General features: G+C 47.9%; 1 protein-coding gene across 1 annotated transcript; it reads left to right on the forward strand.

The window, feature by feature from the left end:
• The first annotated feature begins 7,251 nt into the window (after positions 1–7,251).
• BNIP3 (BCL2 interacting protein 3) lies at positions 7,252–17,256 on the forward strand. The gene is made up of 6 exons (XM_086616781.1): positions 7,252–7,321; positions 10,131–10,314; positions 11,474–11,558; positions 14,009–14,115; positions 14,223–14,372; positions 16,065–17,256. Exons 1-6 carry the CDS (start codon positions 7,285–7,287, stop codon positions 16,114–16,116), a joined length of 615 nt encoding a protein of 204 aa, XP_086472907.1. The 5' UTR covers positions 7,252–7,284; the 3' UTR covers positions 16,117–17,256.
• The last annotated feature ends 722 nt before the right edge of the window (positions 17,257–17,978 follow it).

The following is a 17,978-nucleotide window of genomic DNA, read 5'->3' on the forward strand; positions in this document are numbered from 1 at the left end:
ACTGTGCTGCATGATGTGAGACAGCAATATTGCTCACAGACCTGCTCTCCTCATTTAGGGGTGGGTTTTCCTAAGCCCCAGTCCTGGCTGCTTACCTGAAGCTTTCTGCCTCCTTGGCATCCCACTGATGGCAGTCTCTGGGAACACAGCACCAGTCTGCACGAGACGTGCCAGCATCAGCGCCTCAGTCTACAAACTACTCAATTTAGTATCAAACTAAAAAATTTAGTATCTACTCGATTTATTATCAAACACAGGCAAAGGTGCACTACCAACTCCAGAAATCTCTGTCTTCAGCTTTGACAAAAACTCAGCCCTTTTTCTTGCTCCTTTATCACACAAATACTTTTCAAGGTTAGATCACCCCACCGCAGCTCAGCCCGCTCCACGATAACCAGACCACTAAATCACACATATCGCAGCTGGTTCCCCAGTTTAACCCAGGAACCAGTTCCCTCAGGACGCAAGGACTGGCTGTGCCGCTGCGCAGAGCTGTGCGAACAATAGCTTTTGAACCCTTGGATAAATAAAACTATTTTCTATTTTTAGAGTTGAATTGCAACATTTTGTGGGAGTTTGTAAGTAAAACAAACAACATTGAACGCAGTGTTGGAAGTGATGTAAAGCAAGGGGCCATCGTTAGTTTACATCACTCAAAGAATCGGGTTTTGTTTTCCAGCTGGCAAGCACTAGGAAAAACACATTCTTCTGGCAATTTCCATTTACTGAGCTGTACCCACCAGGCTTGTCCAGAGCACTCCACTGTGCAGTGCTTTATCACCCAAAACAAAAACGTTAATGATCTTTAAAACCTGAAGTTAGCAAGTAAACAAGAATTGAAAAAAATCTTACGCTCCACTTTTCTGACTCACACTAGAAGTGATGAGAGTTTCTTCCATTTTAGAGGTTGAAAAGCAAACAACAGAAGCCCGGGTTTTGTTTCAAACATTCTAATTTCTGTATTTTTCAGCTATGTCCCCACACTGTTTACAACTTATCTGTAATACAGATCAGCAGGTCAGCCAGGTGATCTTATGCATAACACTCAGCGCAGCTATCTGGGCATGAAACTGGGCATGCATCTTTTCCTCAGCCTCCTACTCAGGAATTGCTGGAGATAAACGTGAAAGACACTGTACAAAACACAGCAAAGCCTTGGGATTCCAGCAGTTACGCCAGAAACAGCTTTTTTGTTTTTTTTTTCCTCCAAATGGAACAAAATGAAACCTTCTTCGTCAAGAAAATTCTGCAATGAGATCTTGAGGTAAAGAGTATTAAGCAACGCTCTGATAACCAGGGACACTGCTCTGCTGAAGCACACACAGGTGGCAGGAGCACTAGATGGCCACATTCCCTCCAGATCCTGCTTTGCACCTCGTCCTCCGGAGCAGAACCAGGACCCCTCGGGGTTACAGCCAGAGAAAAGATGTCCCGAGAGAGCCCTTCTTTACTTGTCTCTCAGGTAAGCTTCCATCTGCATTTCTGATGTCACACCTGGTTCTGTGAGCATCTTTCAGAAGTAAGAGAATGATATTTCTGAGTCCTAATGGTAAAGTATCCATTTGAATATCTAAAATAAATTAAGTCCTACTTACAGTCAATGAGTCTTGTTTCCTGCACCTGTCCAGGATCCAAAGCCAACTGATGATTCTGTAAGGAATGAATGATACTTATGATCAGATTTTTGTCACTGGGCCATCGGAAATCGCTGTAAGAAAAAAATAACACCTAAAAAAGAGACAAGCATATGCAAAAAAATGTGATGCATGCTCATAAATTAAACTATAAGAAATCAAATCTCGCAAAAAAGTAACTAGATTGGCCCAAATAGAAGACCCGGGCTCTTTTGCACTCAAGTCTTTGTTTTATTCCACCTGCAAGAGGATCTTGTTTCCTCTGTCCTCTACCTCTGTAGTGCAAATGCCTTTTAAAACTTAACATTAAGAGGAAATTTCTGTGTTCATGCAGTTTTTCCTGAATCCCGATGGATTGGAGAGACATTATTCCACTCCTCTCTGCTTCCTTCGTTACTTCGACGATGCACGTCCTGTTCACAGTTTCCCTGCCTGAGCCCGTCAGCTCAGCCGATTCTGGGGCTCCAGAAGAAATGCACAAAACCAGGGTCCTCACCAGCAGCTTCCAGGACTGGTGAGGTTCGTGGCTGCTGTTCTGTTGGGGGTCTCAGGGGTGGCGGGGAGCAGGGCTGAGATGCAGAGGCAGGCTCTGGCTCGGGTCATGCCACCCCCGAGGCAGCTCAGGGGGCTCCGAGACTGTGGTGCCAGCAGGCTCGGGCTCCCCAGCAGCACCCAGCAGCTTCTGCCCAACAGTTTGGTCAGCCTCACCCACTTCTGAGCTAATATAAGCCAATTTAAGTTTATCTACACAAGACTCTCCCCATGCAAACCACTTTAGAAATACATTGGCTTACACTGATATAATTATTATGTGTAGACCTACCCTCTAATTGCTTTCCTTCTTTAGACTGTATATTAAATCAGATCATTAAATTCACTGTGTTAAGATTGTTTTGGTGTTTAAATCTCAGATATAAATAAGTCAAACGAATAGACTGTGTATCTGTTAGATCTCCTCGTGTCAACAGCCTGGATCAGCACGAACAGCTCAGAAACGAGTATCTGAGAACATTTTGGTAGTTAATGATGAACGCGATTCCAAGAAATGCACAGCGTAAAAATATACATACTGGTTTGATTTCCAGGGGCAGCCAGGAAGGTTAATAGCTAAGCCATTGTTGGCAGAGAGAAAAAAACAGACAAAACCAGGTAGTTCTCAGATTTCACCAGCTTTTGAGGCCCTGTGTTTTGCATAGGTGAGCAAGACAGCAGTACCGTGCCTCTGGAGAGGACGAAAGCTGGGAGCTTCATCTCCTGTGTTGTGCAGTGATGTCATCACCTGAAGTGATGCAGGCACATTGTCCCAAATCTGCCCTGAGACTGCCCTCCCTTTGTATCTTACACTGTATCTACTACAACATTGGTATGGAGTACTTTGATTTATATTTCCAGTACTACAGGAAAGCTGGAGAGGGACTTTTTACAAGGGCGTGTAGTGACAGGACACGGGGCGATGGCTTTAAACTGAAAGAGGGGAGATTTAGATTGGATATAATAAAAAAAATTGTCACTCTGAGGGTGGTGAGGCACTGGAACAGGGTGCTCAGAGAAGTTGTGGCTACTCCATCCCTGGCAGTGTTCAAGGCCAGGTTGGATGGGGCTTTGGGCAACCTGGTGTAGTGGAGGGTGTCCCTGACCATGGCAGGGGGGTTGGAACTGGGTGATCTTTGAGGTCCCTTCCAACCCAAACCATTCCACGATTCTATTCTATGATTCTATATCAACAAGAAATCAAAAAAACTTTAATCAATATTATCCATTTTTAAACTGATTTACGATTATAAGCAGTTTGGGATTACAAAGGGGTTTTGTGTAACGCCTGAAGTAATTGTCCCTCACAACTGCTGCAAGCTGCCACACCAGTACAAACCCACACGCTTAAAACTAAACACAAAGTTGACGTTGTCTGACCAGCAAGTGACTTCATAACTCTCCAAAATGCCACCTTTGGTCAGTGAAGGAGGTGGGTCAGTGTCTCTGATCTAAAAGGAACTCCTCAACCCGTGACTGTTGTGTTGCCATGCCAGCAAACGAACTGAAGCAGGTTCCAACCTGAAAGAGGATCGCAGCTTAACAAGTTGATGAGCTTTTAAAGGTTTTGTCCAATACAATTGGTGATTTTCTGTGATCACAGCTGAAGCAGAGCCACGCTGTGCGGTGGGGACGTTTCGGTGCTGGGTGGCAGCTGTGGCCCAGAGCAGCGCTGGCGGCTGCCATCTGCACGACGCATGCCACACCTTCGGCTGCCCGCCTTCCAAGGGCTTCCAGGTGATTCTGATCCTCCTTTTTTGAGGGCTGCTGCTGAAGAAACGGGCTGTCACTTCTTTTTGCAAGGTCTGAAGCTTTTCTGAGCTTGTTCAAGTGCCCCTTGACTTGGCTGGACGACTCTTGCCTCTTCCCCTGTGCCAGGCGGGCAGGGAAGGGTGGTGACAGGAAGCCACGGGTCCCATCCAGCAATCATCAGGCACAGGCACATCCATAAAGCAGGTCAGAAGATTCATATAATCCAGGAGCAGGCACGGCACCTGTAGCCCTGCTCCCAACAGGGGCAAACGCCCGCGGATGGGCTTCACCGGGCACCAGGGTGGCTGGAAGGGGCCCAGAGGCAGCCGTTGGGGATGGAGGGGGGGGCTGTGTGTCACCAGCGTGCTCAGGGCCCGGGCAGACTCCCTGAAGAGTTTATTCCAGCTCTTGAGCACAGATATCACATTTTAGGCATTTATATGTATTTATTATAACTACCCCTGTAACTACACCCACAGCAGTAAAGTTTTTCCCGTTAACTTAAGACGACCAACATCAGAGCAGGTCCTGACCTGTGGTTTGCCATATTAATTATTTTTCAAAGTCAGAAAAGTGCTGGCAGAAAAATATCCTGAAAATTTTAATTTTAACTCTTCAGTGTTTACTACCCAAACAACACCTTTCCTAGAAATTTATGACGTGTTTGCTCTTAATCTAATTAATTTTTTTTAAAGTCAGACTCCTTGTCTGTGATGTTCAAGGTAGTGAATACTGTAAATTCATAAATGGTGTTTGCTTGTTGGGAACCAAGTTTGCAACACTGTAACAATCCTGTTCCTTTTGTTTCAAAACAAAATCAATTTCCCCTCCCACAAAGTGGAGAAAGTGATTTTTGTATTGAAACAAACCAAATTTGACGGACAGCCTCACTGGGGTGCACTCGCAGGCTCCCAGCCGTGCCCCCCAGCCTGCCCAGCATGGAGGCACCCAGGAACGTGTCCCAGTGGTCTGGGCAGGAATCCTTGCAGCGATACAGAGGACAAGGGACTACTGTCAAATATTGGTAGAAATATTAAACACTTTTTTTTTTTTTTTACTGTGAATGAACAAAATTCCTGCTTTAGAAGAGCTGCCCCCCAAGCCACACGTTCTCCTTCCAGAATATTGCTGGAAATCCCTTCACAAAATCTCTCTGTTAAGGGTAGCAGGTAGAGCATCACTCCAAGTTCCCTTTTACGTCTCTCCTTTTTGCTTCACCCAGCAAGCTGGGGCAGCTGAAGAGCCTGCTGACCTGTAGGCAATTTCAATATGCTGGGAGCCAGCTAGGCATTTCCGCCACGCTGGAAAAACAGCAGGCTAGAAGCCACGATGCCTTGTCTTTCCTACCTTCCCATACAGTTGCCCAGTTATGAAGCACATTCTGCAAAGAGGATGAGGTGGGGTCAACTCCTCTCATATTCCCAGAACAACAGGGGAGCGACTTCATCAGGCAGCCCTAATAGAGCTCTGTCTTTGCCCAAATTCCTCCGAGAGAAGAGCATGTTGCTGCCAAAAAGCTGGTCACAGAGGAAGCTTCTAGTAGGAGACTTTGCCAGAGCACATTTCCACCTGCAGTGAATATTGTGGGGTTGCTGCTGGTTCCTAGAGCTGAGGAAAGCACTATCCAGGCCTGTTGGCTGGGGATATCCAGTGGCTGTAAATCTCCTCCACGTAGATTTTTTTTTTTTATGGGAGAAGACTGGAAAAGTGATTGTGCCAGCAGGATCACAGTTGCTTTTGTGACCCCCCCTCCTCCCTCCCGGGCCAGTCAGCCCCTATTCACGGCAACACAGCATTGAGCTTTCTGTTCCTTAAGCACCGCCGCAGTCCCTGAGGCACACAAGTGTGCTGCTCGCATGGAGCAGACTAAGACATTCCTGGAATGATGAACTTGCTCTTTTCTGCGTTCCAGGCTGCCTGGATTCCCTCCTCGGAGCGAGGAGAGCCGGGCAGCAGAGAGCAGCAGAGAGCTACAGGATGAGCACCAAACCCCAGGCAGCCTCCAGCTTCCAGGGCCATGCCTGTGCCCATCTATCCGACCTAGCACAGGAAAACGCAATAAATAAACCCATAAACATAAGGAACCTGCTTCTCGAATAGCTATTCAATTTAAAAATTCACTTTGTTCTGCCAAGGACAATTTTCCCCTAAGTTCCTTCGTAGAACAGAACTGATTTTTAATCATGCAAATTAAATACAGATTTCTCAGCAGGTTTCCTGAGGTCAGGCATAACGGACGATGATGTAGGCATGGGCACGCTCGGAAGCGCTGATCTCTCCATGCCCGGCATGCCCCAGCTCTGGCTGCTGCCTGCGAGGAGCGTGGCAGTGCAGCAGCCCTCCAGCTGTGACAGATGTGCGGCGGCCAGGACAGCCTCTGCACCGCTCCCTGTGTGCACAGCTGGTGCGCTGGTCCGGAGCGCTGCCCTGGGGCTGTGCCAGGGCTGTGCCAGGGATAAGCACAGGCACGGTCCTACTTGGAGCAACCTGGTAGTCCCAGGGCTCAGCCGTGGAGAATGGCGTGTTAAGGATGGCACAAAACCTGGAGAACTGACCCTGAAAACGCCTTCACGGCCCACGCGGTTACTCCGCCGTGCCCAGTAACCCACTGGCCGTGCTGGGTAGGATGCACGCGGCAAGGAAACCCTGACCCTGTCTGTGCGGGAAGGTGGCGGGTTAATACTGTGTCCCAGTAACTCACCGAGCATTTACTGCCTTCAAATGGTAACACCAGTTACCACGCGGTTCGCAACGCGGAGAGCGCTCGCTGCCTGCTGGGGCGGAACAGAGGAGGAATTAACCCCCTGTTTCCCGGCCCGGTGCCGCTGGAGCTGCCCCGCGCGGGACACGGCGCCGCCGCTCGTGCTCGCGCCGGAAGAGGCGGTTCCCTTTCCCGCCGCGGCAGTTCCCCGCCTGCCCGGTGCACCTTTGTGCCGGCAGCACCGTGTTCGGCCGCCCGAGGCGGGCGGGACCGCGCGATGCGGGACGCACGGCGCCGGGCGGGCGGGGGCGGAGCGGGAAGATGAGGCATTCCCTCCGGGAGCTGCCCCGTTCCTCGGCGCGGGGAGCAGGCTCTCTCCCGCCGCTCCCGGAGGCTCAGCGGACGCCCCGACCCGCGGCGCGCCCCTCACCGTGATGGCGGCGCGCGGCCGCCCCGGGGCGCGCGGGCGGGCGCGCGCCACCCGCTGGCTCCGCCCCCCGCGGCGGCGGCCAATGCGGGCGGGGCGGCCGCTGACGTCACGGGGCCTCCGTCCGGCGGAGCGGCGGCCGGTGCGTGTCGCGACGTGTCGCTCCGCCGCCGGTGACGGTCAGCGGTCAGTGCGTGTCGCGACGCGTCGCTCCGCCGCCGCGCAGCGCAGGTCGCGCCATGTCGCGACTCAGCCCGCAGGAGGAGAACCTGCAGGGTAAGGGCCGGGGGCGCTCGGGCCTGGGGGCGCGGCGGGCGGCGGCCGTGTCCGTGTCCGTGTCCGGTCTCCCTCCCTCCCTCCCTCCCTCGCTCGGCGCTGCCTGCGGGTGCGACGCTGAGGCGGGCGGGCGGGCGGGCGGGCCGCCGCCCCGGGCCTGCCCGGAGGCCGGGCGCTGCCTTCCCGCAGCTGCCGGGGCGCGGGCGGTTGGGTCCCGCCTCCGCCCGGGGCCTCCCGTACGGCGTTCGAGCATCCCGGCGGGGACGGGCCGGCGGGACGCTCCGCCGCCGGCGGGACGCGGCGCGCTGCTCCCCGGTAGCGCTGCCGCGGGGTTCCCGTGCGCCAGGGGTTCCCCTTCCGTTAACGTGCGGCACTAATTGCGCGTTAAACCGTCTGCGGAGCCTCCTGCTGACGCGGAGAAACGGCGGCTCGAAGGAGCGGGTCGGGTTTGAAGAGCCGCGATGTCTCGGTGGTGGGGCCGAGCTGCCCCGCACGGCGGGATGGATGAGATTCCCGTGAGGTTTGGGCTCTGCGGTACGTGCGAGTCTTTCCTCGTCCAGATAAACCTGTGGGCAGTTTGGGATGTGCCTTTGAGGAGAGCGGGGCCAGTCGCACGTATGGTGGAAATAAAAAAGCAAAAGTCATAAACAAATTTACCGTACAAGTGAAAGACCTGTGTGCAACTATATCAAATGGTGTGATTTACACGGCGATTCGAGACGTTCTCATATTTCTGTAGAGGTTTGCTTTTTTATTTCTAGTTTTGAAAGCCATAGATTAAGAAATTGGGATTTCCAGAGCGGCTCGAGTACCCTTTTTAATGCTAATCTGTACTCCCACAGTGTGTATCCCGGACTGGAACATCACATAAGGTCATTCTTGTCAAAAATCCGTCCCGGTGACTCAGTCTGCTCAGTTTTCATTGCCACGTTACAAGTGCTCTTATCTGTTTACGTTTCTAACTTCATAAAAATACAGGCTCGTTTAAACGATAATGTAACAACACATTCCTAGAGCACTAGCACAACCTTACTCTCAAGACTGCCTACAAAAAAAGAAGGGATCCTGTTGTTATGATCTTAATCCAGGATCCTTTTGTTATGATCTTAATCTTCTCCGTGTTTTACTGTGCATTTACTGTGCCGTGCAGTAGGATTGCAGCAGGTAGCACTAAGGTGCGTGTGGAGCAGTTATGTTTTCCTGTGGTGCTGATGGTTGTTGAAGTGTGAGCGTAGCTCACATAGTGTCCATCTTCACAGGAGAACATAGCTTGTGACCGTGGGTACAACTCGTTGTAGCGCAGCCCGCGCGGCACGGAGTCATTCTGCTGGTGTAAGCAGAGGAGCAGAAGCTGAGGTGGGACATGCTGAGGAGCGAGGGCAGGTAGATGAGGGGCTGGCTGCTGCTCTCGAGGTACTCCAGCTGGACACCGTCTTAATTTAACTTTAGTAGTTGTGGTCATTCTTTGGTAACAGCTTGGGCTTTCCTAATTTTGGAGGAAAGTGTAGGGAAAAGTTTCCCTGGGTATAAGCACATACCAGACACGTACCACATGGAGGGGAAAAAACCCACAAACCAACCAACAAAGCAGTTGTGAAGCGAAAGAGGCTGTCCAGAAAAATGTTTCTTCAGACTTGGTAACCCAGTGTGTTTCCATTCAGAGGGTTCTGTGGCCGTCTGGCTTTTTAGAAGAGATATTAATATTATTAATGCAGATGAAGTAGTTCTGCTTTTTGCTGTTTTCGTTTAATTTGTGAATATTCATTCTCCTCGCAGCCAGGAGATATTTCTTCACTTGGTGGTTATATTTTACACTCAGTCTCTGCATTGGCTTCCCCCTTTCTGTGTACGTTTAAAACTGCTCCCTTATTCCTCTGCTCTTCTCTCGGACGTGTCTGGCTTCACGAGCTCTGCCCAGCCTCCCTTCCTCTGGAGCAGGAATGGGCCAAGCCCTCCATGTCTCCCCCTTCCCTTTCTCACGCCTCGGACATCCTTTCTGCTGTGCTCACCGGAATTCGGGGCGTCCCACCTGCCCACTTGCTCCTTGTACTTTCTGTTACGGTTCCTGTGAACTGCTGCAGGGTGGGCACAACACATCTCTCTGCTTCTGCTGCTGTTCACACACGTGAACATGTTACATAGGTCAACTCCACCAGTGCTTATAGAATTTCAGTGTTGTCTGGCCCTTGAGATGGCTTATAAACGAGACAACGGACACAGGTCCTGCTGCACATTGGTTACCCCTGGCTGGAAGAGAGTTGTTGTTCAGCACAGCCTTGGGAAAACAAAGCAGCATGTGACTGGCTGTGTTAAATATACTGCGAGTAGCAAACACATGATGCCGGTGTTGCCACACACCCTCTGTTGCTTAACAGTGGCACCTAAAAGTGCTTGCTGGAAAAAGGCTAAACAAAACATGGTGGTTGCAGTCTTGAACCTAAAATATTTTCAGTAAACGAATAAATAATCTTTGGCAGAGAAAGTCCTTGAGATTATTTTCTTTGGCTACCACCTGTTTTGAACAATAAAACTTAAACCTATCCCAAAATAAAAGCTCTTCAGCTGCAGAAAGAGACACAATGTACTGACCAGGTTCTCTTCAGTTCTGTGAGACTCTCCAGCTTGCCAGCGAAAGCGCCCCCGTGTTTTGGCATCTCCTCGTGTTTGTTAGCTGAGATGTCCGTGCTGGTGCTCCTGCACGTCCTGCTGTAATGTCACGCCGGGGAGGATCAACAGCCTCGTGTTTTGCGTGCCTCTTACGCAAACCCACTGGGTTTATTCTGGTTCTGTTTGCAATTACACCACGCAGGTTCCTGGGTGGAACTCCACTTCAGCAGCAATGGGAACGGCGGTGGAAGCGCTGTCACTCCCGTGAGCCAAGAGCAAGTACCAGCCTCTCTTTCCATTCACAATGGTGACATGGAGAAAATACTCCTTGATGCTCAGCACGAGTCTGGAAGGAGCAGTTCAAGAGAAAGTTCCCACTGTGACAGGTAAACAGAAGGCTTTGTTGTGAGCCAAGGGAAGGTCGATCACACAAGCTGTTTGTGTGCACGAGAGGCAAAGGCAGATACAGAAGTGCCTACATACGTGTCTGTACTTACACGTGCACATGCATAGATACACGTAGGCACATGTGCAGAGAGGAGGAGAGAGGAAAACTTCGTCTTTAAAAGATTGGTATTTAAATACTAGAGTAATGCTTGGGTAGAAGCCTGTCCTGAAACCAGAGAGAAGTTAGAGGGGAGAGGACTGAAGAAGACTTCTCGCATCTCGTGAAGATGCCATCTTGAGGTTTTGGTGTATCCTGGAGAAGAAGTCCAGCAGCAGCAGCTGAACTTCCCATGGGTCTGCTGCTTGTGTGCAGGCAGCAGCCTTGTTCTAGTAAATAAAATCCTCCAGAGCCATGCATAGCTGTCATCCCGAAGGATCAGTCCTTGTGCGAGCAGCGTCAGTGCTGTTCTTAAGAGCACGTAGTGCTACCAACGCTGCTGCCTGGCATAGGAACGTCCAAGAAAGGTGATAGAGCACCTTGTGTTTTGTAATGAGGTGCATCAGTTAATAGTTCTTAGGTAATTGCTAAAGAATTGTCTTGCTGCTAGTTTATGAAATGTAACAATTCTAGAAGTGTAACACAACAAAACAACTTACATCTGTTGTAAATTGTCAGTGTTATTAACTCATGTATTTGATTTTTGGTGGGCTGTGAAGTCTGCAGCCTAAAGTTTATTTAAAAAAAAAAAGGAACTACAGAACTCAAAATAGACAGTAAAATGCAGAACTTCCCAGTCTTGTCTGGCTAGTTCGAATTCGAAGCAAACCTCACTTCTATCCATCGTTTGCTGCCCAGTGTTATTTAGTAAGTGACACGGGCCAGGTCGTACAGCCTGACAGGCATAGCTCTGCACTGCTCTGTGCAGCAAGCTTCCTGGCAGCCTGTTGGAAAATCTAAGGTTGGGTAGCTGGATTATATCACCTACTGGCAGATTAATCTCTTAAATTATGATCGGGGCACTACAGCTCTTCAGGAGAACTGTGCATGTAAGCTTCATTGTTGATGGTGTGAACTAAAAGCCAGCCAATGTCATAAAAAACTTAAGAGTTCTTTCCTACTTTTTATCTTTCTTTTATCTTGTTTCTCTTTTTATCAAGCCCTCCTCGTTCCCAGACACCTCAGGACAGTCACAGAGCTTTGGAAATAGAGAGTCACAGCAGTGGAGAAAAGAACAGCTTTCAGGTAAAAACCTCATCTTGCTTTGGGAGCAAGAATTTCTCTCTCATTGTTTGAAAACCAGCATCAGGAAATAAGAGGTGAAGCTGCTCACCTAGAGACTTAAATAACTTAATAACTTCGAGTAATCTTTGCAGAATCTGGCTTTGTGTGTTTGTGTCTGGTTTGCATGGATTTATTTATTTTTTTTAACCTGTAACCTGAGATTTTTCAGAAGGATTTAAATGCCCTTATCTATTGTCTTTTAAAGTGGCTGGTTCTCAAATGCCTCTTTGCAGACACAAGGTGAAAAGGCCAACCTTCAGGTCCTCCCAGTAGCTTTTAGGGAAAAGATAAGCCAGAAGATAACCACTAGTCTAGAATTCAAGAGAGCTGGAGTCAGCACCTTGCTAAGCCTCCAGCTTCTGGTGATCCTGAGAGGTGTTCTCTGTCATGGTTTCACTTGTCCTGTGAAGTGGGTGTTATTCTTCCCTGCTCAATAGGTTGATTGTGATGTAAGTGGAACAGATTGTGAGGAAATGGATGCATCCATAGGGTGGGTGTATGCACGGCTGTATAGGTGAACATTCACATTCTGGGGACATCTTGCCATGCAGAGGTGTCCTCTTCCCCCTTTGTCTGTCGGCTTGGTGCATTCCATGCAGCCTTGACAATGAAATTTTATTTAAATGTGCTACCACTGGTGCATTAGGAATCGAAAAAGTGAATTGGACAGCAGCAAGAATTTCTAGAGTCACTTAAACGTGGCAGCCCATGCAAAGCACTGCCATGGCTTTATGATTCCAGTTCGTTTTAACAACTAAGTACTTCACATTTCTACATGCTGCTTTGAAAAAGTCACTGTTATTTCTTTCTGTACATTTCTTCTTGCAGAGAAAATTAGTAAATATTCTATTAGTAAATAGAAAAGAGTGGGGGAAAAGGACACTGTACATTAACCATGTTGTATCACTGTACAGCTTATTGTGTGATGCCAGGCTGAAATCTTAAGTCTTTGCTGTAGTTGCATGCCAGCTTTAACAGGAAAAAACTTAAAACCTTTTGAGGAGTGAAGTGTTCAAAGCATTTCAGTAAATTTCTGTGCTTTTCCAAAGACTTGCTGTATTGTCTTGGGTAAGTCAGTCTCCCTGTGCTGTGTACGTACAAAGAAATGCTGTTTTCCTGTTAAATTGAAATACATTCCGTGCCTGTGACCAATTCTTACAGGGTTAGCAGTCAGCAGTTAGAAATCAACGTTGTGTTTCACCTGGAGCCTCTGCATGACACCAAACAGCAGTGTGTGCTAAACTGGTGCAAGTTACCAGCACTAGCAGCTACTCGTGTTCCAACGTGCAGCGTTATTTCTGTAGTTCCAGTAAGAACTCGGGGCCTTTGCATTTTCCTTTATAAAAAACTGATTTCTTCCACCACCTCCCTTCTTCAGTTACTATTGTTTGTCATCTGTAGCTGAGTGTGCACTGGGTGTTATCATCTCGGAGTCTCCTTGACTTCCTTCAATGTCTCTATTAGTTCATTTTCTGCCCAGTGTTAGGATTTTTTTAAAACAAAGTCCCTGTGTTTGGTGTTTGTGCAGTGTTGAACCTTGTGGGGTTTCCACTTCGTACAGTCACACAGCTGAATCAGTAACACACGGATGTGATCCAGCTCTCCAGCTCCTGCAGGAACCTGGGTGAATGAATTGCCACCCTTAAGTTCGCTGAATATGTTACTGGAGATTAATTGGTTTTATTTGATAGTTCCAGGAAACCCTTCGTATGTGTAAAGATCATTATTTAGAGTTTGAGAACAAACAATCAAAAGTTAGAAAGCCATCAGGATTGAAGTTGCCTGGACAATTTTATTTCCATCCTTAAGTGTGTATGTGTGCGTATGTGGCTATTTTAATTCTGTCATCAGGTACTATTTTTATCACAGACCTTGGCTCCATTTCATGCACATGTGTTAAGCAAGAAACTATCTTCTTCTGCAGCATTTGTGCTGTAATTCAGCTGAAAACAAAGCCACTGTTTGTTTGGTGGTTTGTTTTCTGCACAGATGTGTGCAGGCAGACCTGGGCTTGCTTCCCCTGTGTTCCCAACACTGGCCCAAAAGCCAGGTGGCCTTATGAGACTAGAATTAGTTTTGCTTGGCTTGTATTAGCTTGATGGAGGACCTTCAGGTGAGCGTAACATCCATTCGGTTTTGAGTGCAGGCAAAAAGTTTCTTCTGCCCAATGTCAGTTAGATGTGTGAACTGGAGATATTTTCAGATCCTGTGTGCAAGGATTAAGTGCAGGGCACTGGCATCGTGTTTCCAGGGTAGTCTTTACTCAAGCAAATATGGGATATGGATATGAGATGTGATGTTTTAGTGAGTCTAGTGTATGGTCTTAGATGCAGAAGAGGAGCTTTGTTTTGCAGTACTGACTTCCTGCCTGTTGTAGTCCTCAGTAGTGTTTGATAATGGTTTTGTTTTAGTCTGAAGAGGATTTTCTGGAAAGGAGAAAAGAAGTAGAAAGGCTCCTGAAGAAAAGTGCAGATTGGATATGGGATTGGTCCAGCAGGCCAGAGAACATCCCACCAAAGTGAGTACTGTCTGTGTTTCTGGATGACCTCAGATGCAGCTTTTGCTTCCACAAGTCTAATTATGTATCTGTTAATAATCTGACTGTGTTTTCTTCCTCCAAACCAGGGAATTCCTGTTTAAACATCCCAGGCGCACAGCTACTCTCAGCATGAGAAATACCAGTGTAATGAAGAAAGGGGGAATATTCTCTGCGGAATTTTTGAAGGTTTTTCTTCCATCTCTGCTGCTTTCTCATTTGCTTGCCATTGGACTCGGGTAAGTTTCAATTAAAAAAAAAAAAGGTAGTGTTTTTTTTTTTTTAACCTGTTTTCTCCAAGGCCTAATTCTGACTCTGGGTTCACTCTGTCTAAAAGATGAGTAGTACGTTTTTCTCCACAGAAGGGCACAGATAGTTATTCAGGAAGTGCTTTCTACTTGTCTGCTTGTGATATTGCTGAATGTATCAAGTTTTCCATTTCTGCTCTTCTCATCAGTAGAGAATTTTTCCAGATAATTAAGGGGCAGTGAAATTAGGAGTTGCATGTATGAGCTATAGTTGTACTTACACAATACTTAGTTCCGTTGGAGATACGACTTTCAATCTCACAACTAGTTGCAAAGGAAAAAGGTATTATTTAATATATTTTAAAATTCCACTCACACCTGGAAGGGACGGGGACACCAAAGGAAACAAGAATTGGGTTTTCTTTAGATGGTTTAGGAGTTAGATGATCCTCCTTTGAAAACAGCTACAGGACACAGACTAAAGGGTAGGGATTACGTGCCTTTGAGTCAGGATCAGAGTTTGCCCGTGCCAAAGCATGGCAGATTCCTCGATATCAGCAAAGAATACAGGGAATCCGGGCACGTCTGGCCACTTTCCCATCAGAGTACGCTGTGCCACGCAGGAGGGCTTCAGGGAGAAGTCAGGCAAGTTCTGGGATGACACCTGTTTTCCAAGGAACCTTCCGTTAGCTTTGCTCCTGCTCTCTCTCTGCTCGCTCCCTGGCATAAATCCTGAACCTTATGGAGGCTGTGGAAGTTGAGAGCAAAGGGATGCAAGAGGTTGAGGGGAAGGGGAGGACTGTGTGCAGCTGCAGTAACTGGCAGGAGGGACAGCCCAGATCTTCTGTGGTCCCTGTGGCATGCATCGTTTTGGATGGGTGAAGGCACCGGTCGTCTTCCTGTACAAAATCAGGATCTCAGCCTCAGAATACTGCAAAAGTAACATGAAACTAATTTAACACCTCCCATAATTAAAATGAGTAACTGCACAAGACAGAATGGAAGTGTAATGGAATTTTCCTTTTGAAATAAACTCAAGTTTGGTGGTGTGAGTACTTACTTTCTTCCTAGTCACTTCCACTACTGCTGTAAATTTGCAACCTTCCATTTCCATAAAGAGGGAGTAACAAAGTCACGTTCAGGAAGTGCTTAAAGTAGTATCAGTGACATAGTTACACTTCAGATTAGTAATTTCTTTAGGCTACAGGAAGGTGCAATGCAGGGCAGCTGTGGAAGCACACCAGGCTGGGAAATAGCGACCAGAGAAGTAGGAACAAGTACAGGCAGATGGCAGTGAAATGAGAGATTTTCACCTTTCAGAGGTGTTTAGCAAATGGAAGAACTTCAGATAACAGAAGAGAAAAGGTCATAAACCATCTGACTTTGAGGCCACCTCCTGTTAACCCCGTACTGACCCCTGACTCTCATGTTGCTGACGGTGAGCAGCTCAGAGTTGTTCAGCCCTGGCACTCGGGGAGGGCTGTCAGAGTCGCTGCCAACTGAAAACTGAGTCTCTAGTACCCGCTGCTGGGCTCGCCTGCTCGATTGCAGCTGGCAGTGCTGCCCCTGCTGGAGATGGCATCACTGGTAACCTGGTGAGGGGCAGAAAGCGCCCCGTACGTGTGGTACCTTCTTTTTGAAATGACACGCAGTGCTCACTGCCCGTGTGTTCCCCATCCTCAGGGTTTACATTGGAAGGCGCCTCACGACCACGGCCTCGAGCAGCACGTTCTAAAGCACCGGAACCTCGTTTGAAAGCAGAGAGGAAACTCGTCTGGGCAGAGGAGGTGAACAGAGCAACGCCTGAGCTCGTGACGGCTGCGTGGTCAGCGTGTTCCTGTTCTGTGGATGTTGTGTTCCTGGCTTAGTCGGAATGGGAAAAGTTAGTGTATCGTATGTAGTCCTCTGGATCAATCCATAGAGCACGTTCAGATGCGTTCACATCCGTTCTTGCTTTGTAGTGAAGTACCTTTGCAAATCAAGAGCTCAATGTTTAGGAACAGTTCTCGCTTTAATGTAGCGGTTGTGATTCAGCTCCAGCGTTCATCGGAGCTGCTGTTTCCTTTTTTCCTTCGTAGATGTGAAAATATTCATCACTGCTGCTTCAGTAACGACGGTGAGGGGTTCGCCCAGAGCAATGTGTGGCCTTATGTATCAGATACAGGAATTGAGGAGCTGCATTACCTCACCGAGGCAGTTTCTCCCTTACTTCGGTTTCACTTAGTGCTCTTCCACTTTTGTGTGAGATGTGGAATGCTGAGACACAGTCAGCTGGGAGAAATTAGCACGAGTTACACTTCCATCAGTTTTCACTAGTTCAGAGTGTGATGCACAACAGCCTGACTTCAAATTTGGACTTTAGTGCCTAATAAACAGCTGCTTTTGCAAAGGTGTTTCTTTAACTCCTCGGTTACTAGAAGTCCCTTCTGTTGTATCTACTTGCAGACTATGGCTTCTCAGTCTTTTTATCTGTAAAATAATAAATTTGCATCTTACATTTGCTTCATCCTGGTATAGGTTTAAAGAAGTGTTGCTTGCTTGTTTGTTTTTACTAATGGAATGCCTTTTCATTCAGTGATTTTATCTTATTTAATGAGAAAAAAGTTTGCCAAAATACAGTGTTTTATATATTTAAATAAAAACGTTCCTCGTGGATTCAGCATTTTCTCATTCCTTTTTCTCTAATAATCGTTGAAAGTGGCTGACAAGGCTCTCTCTTTAAATGGGTTTCGCACTGTTTACTTGTTCAACTGACAAATAAGTTTCTATAGAAAACAACTTCAATGCTTATTCTTAAACCTGACTGTGGCTAAACTGTCAGTAGATGTCACTTGGTAAACAGAAACTCACTGAACTTGCAAATGCACATTCTACTTTGTACTGTCATCGTAATTTAAAAATAAATTTGCTTTCTACTTTCTTTTCGTCTGTATTTAGTAGTACTAACTTTTTCCTCTGTGCTCGAAAGGGAACCTTTGAAAACATGGTGAGTGGGCACCTCCTGACACCATACAGAGCCCATGTCCTGGCATCAGGGGGTGCCAGCACCGCTGCGGTGCCGTGGCACAGTGAGCTCCAGCCCCGTCCTGCAGGATCTGGCTGGAGGGACACGTGTGCAGTGAGCTCCAGCCCCGTCCTGCAGGATCTGGCCGGAGGGACGTGTGTGCAGTGAGCTCCAGCCCTGTCCTGCAGGATCTGGCCGGAGGGACGTGTGTGCAGTGAGCTCCAGCCCTGTCCTGCAGGATCTGGCCAGAGGGACGTGTGTGCAGTGAGCTCCAGCCCTGTCCTGCGGGATCTGGCCGGAGGGACACGTGTGCTTCACCCTCTAGGGCAGCATCCTGCTGAGGCCGCTGGAAATTCACCCTTGCATGAATTTAATGATGTGCACAAGAAGACCAGGAGATGTCTGGTTGTTTTCCTGTATGTGAAATTACAGGATTATTTTAATTTCTGAATGTTTTCCCTATTTGGCATTGGACACAGATTTTTTTTTAAATCTGACTGCAGGCAGATTTGAACCACAGGGTTCCACCAAAACAGTATTAAAAACAGGGGTCAGAACGACTGACTGCTGCCGCCTCCTCTGAAAAGCAAGGT

The sequence above is a fragment of the Tauraco erythrolophus genome, chromosome 9 (genome assembly GCF_009769465.1).
Source record: "Tauraco erythrolophus isolate bTauEry1 chromosome 9, bTauEry1.pri, whole genome shotgun sequence".
NCBI lineage: Eukaryota > Metazoa > Chordata > Aves > Musophagiformes > Musophagidae > Tauraco > Tauraco erythrolophus.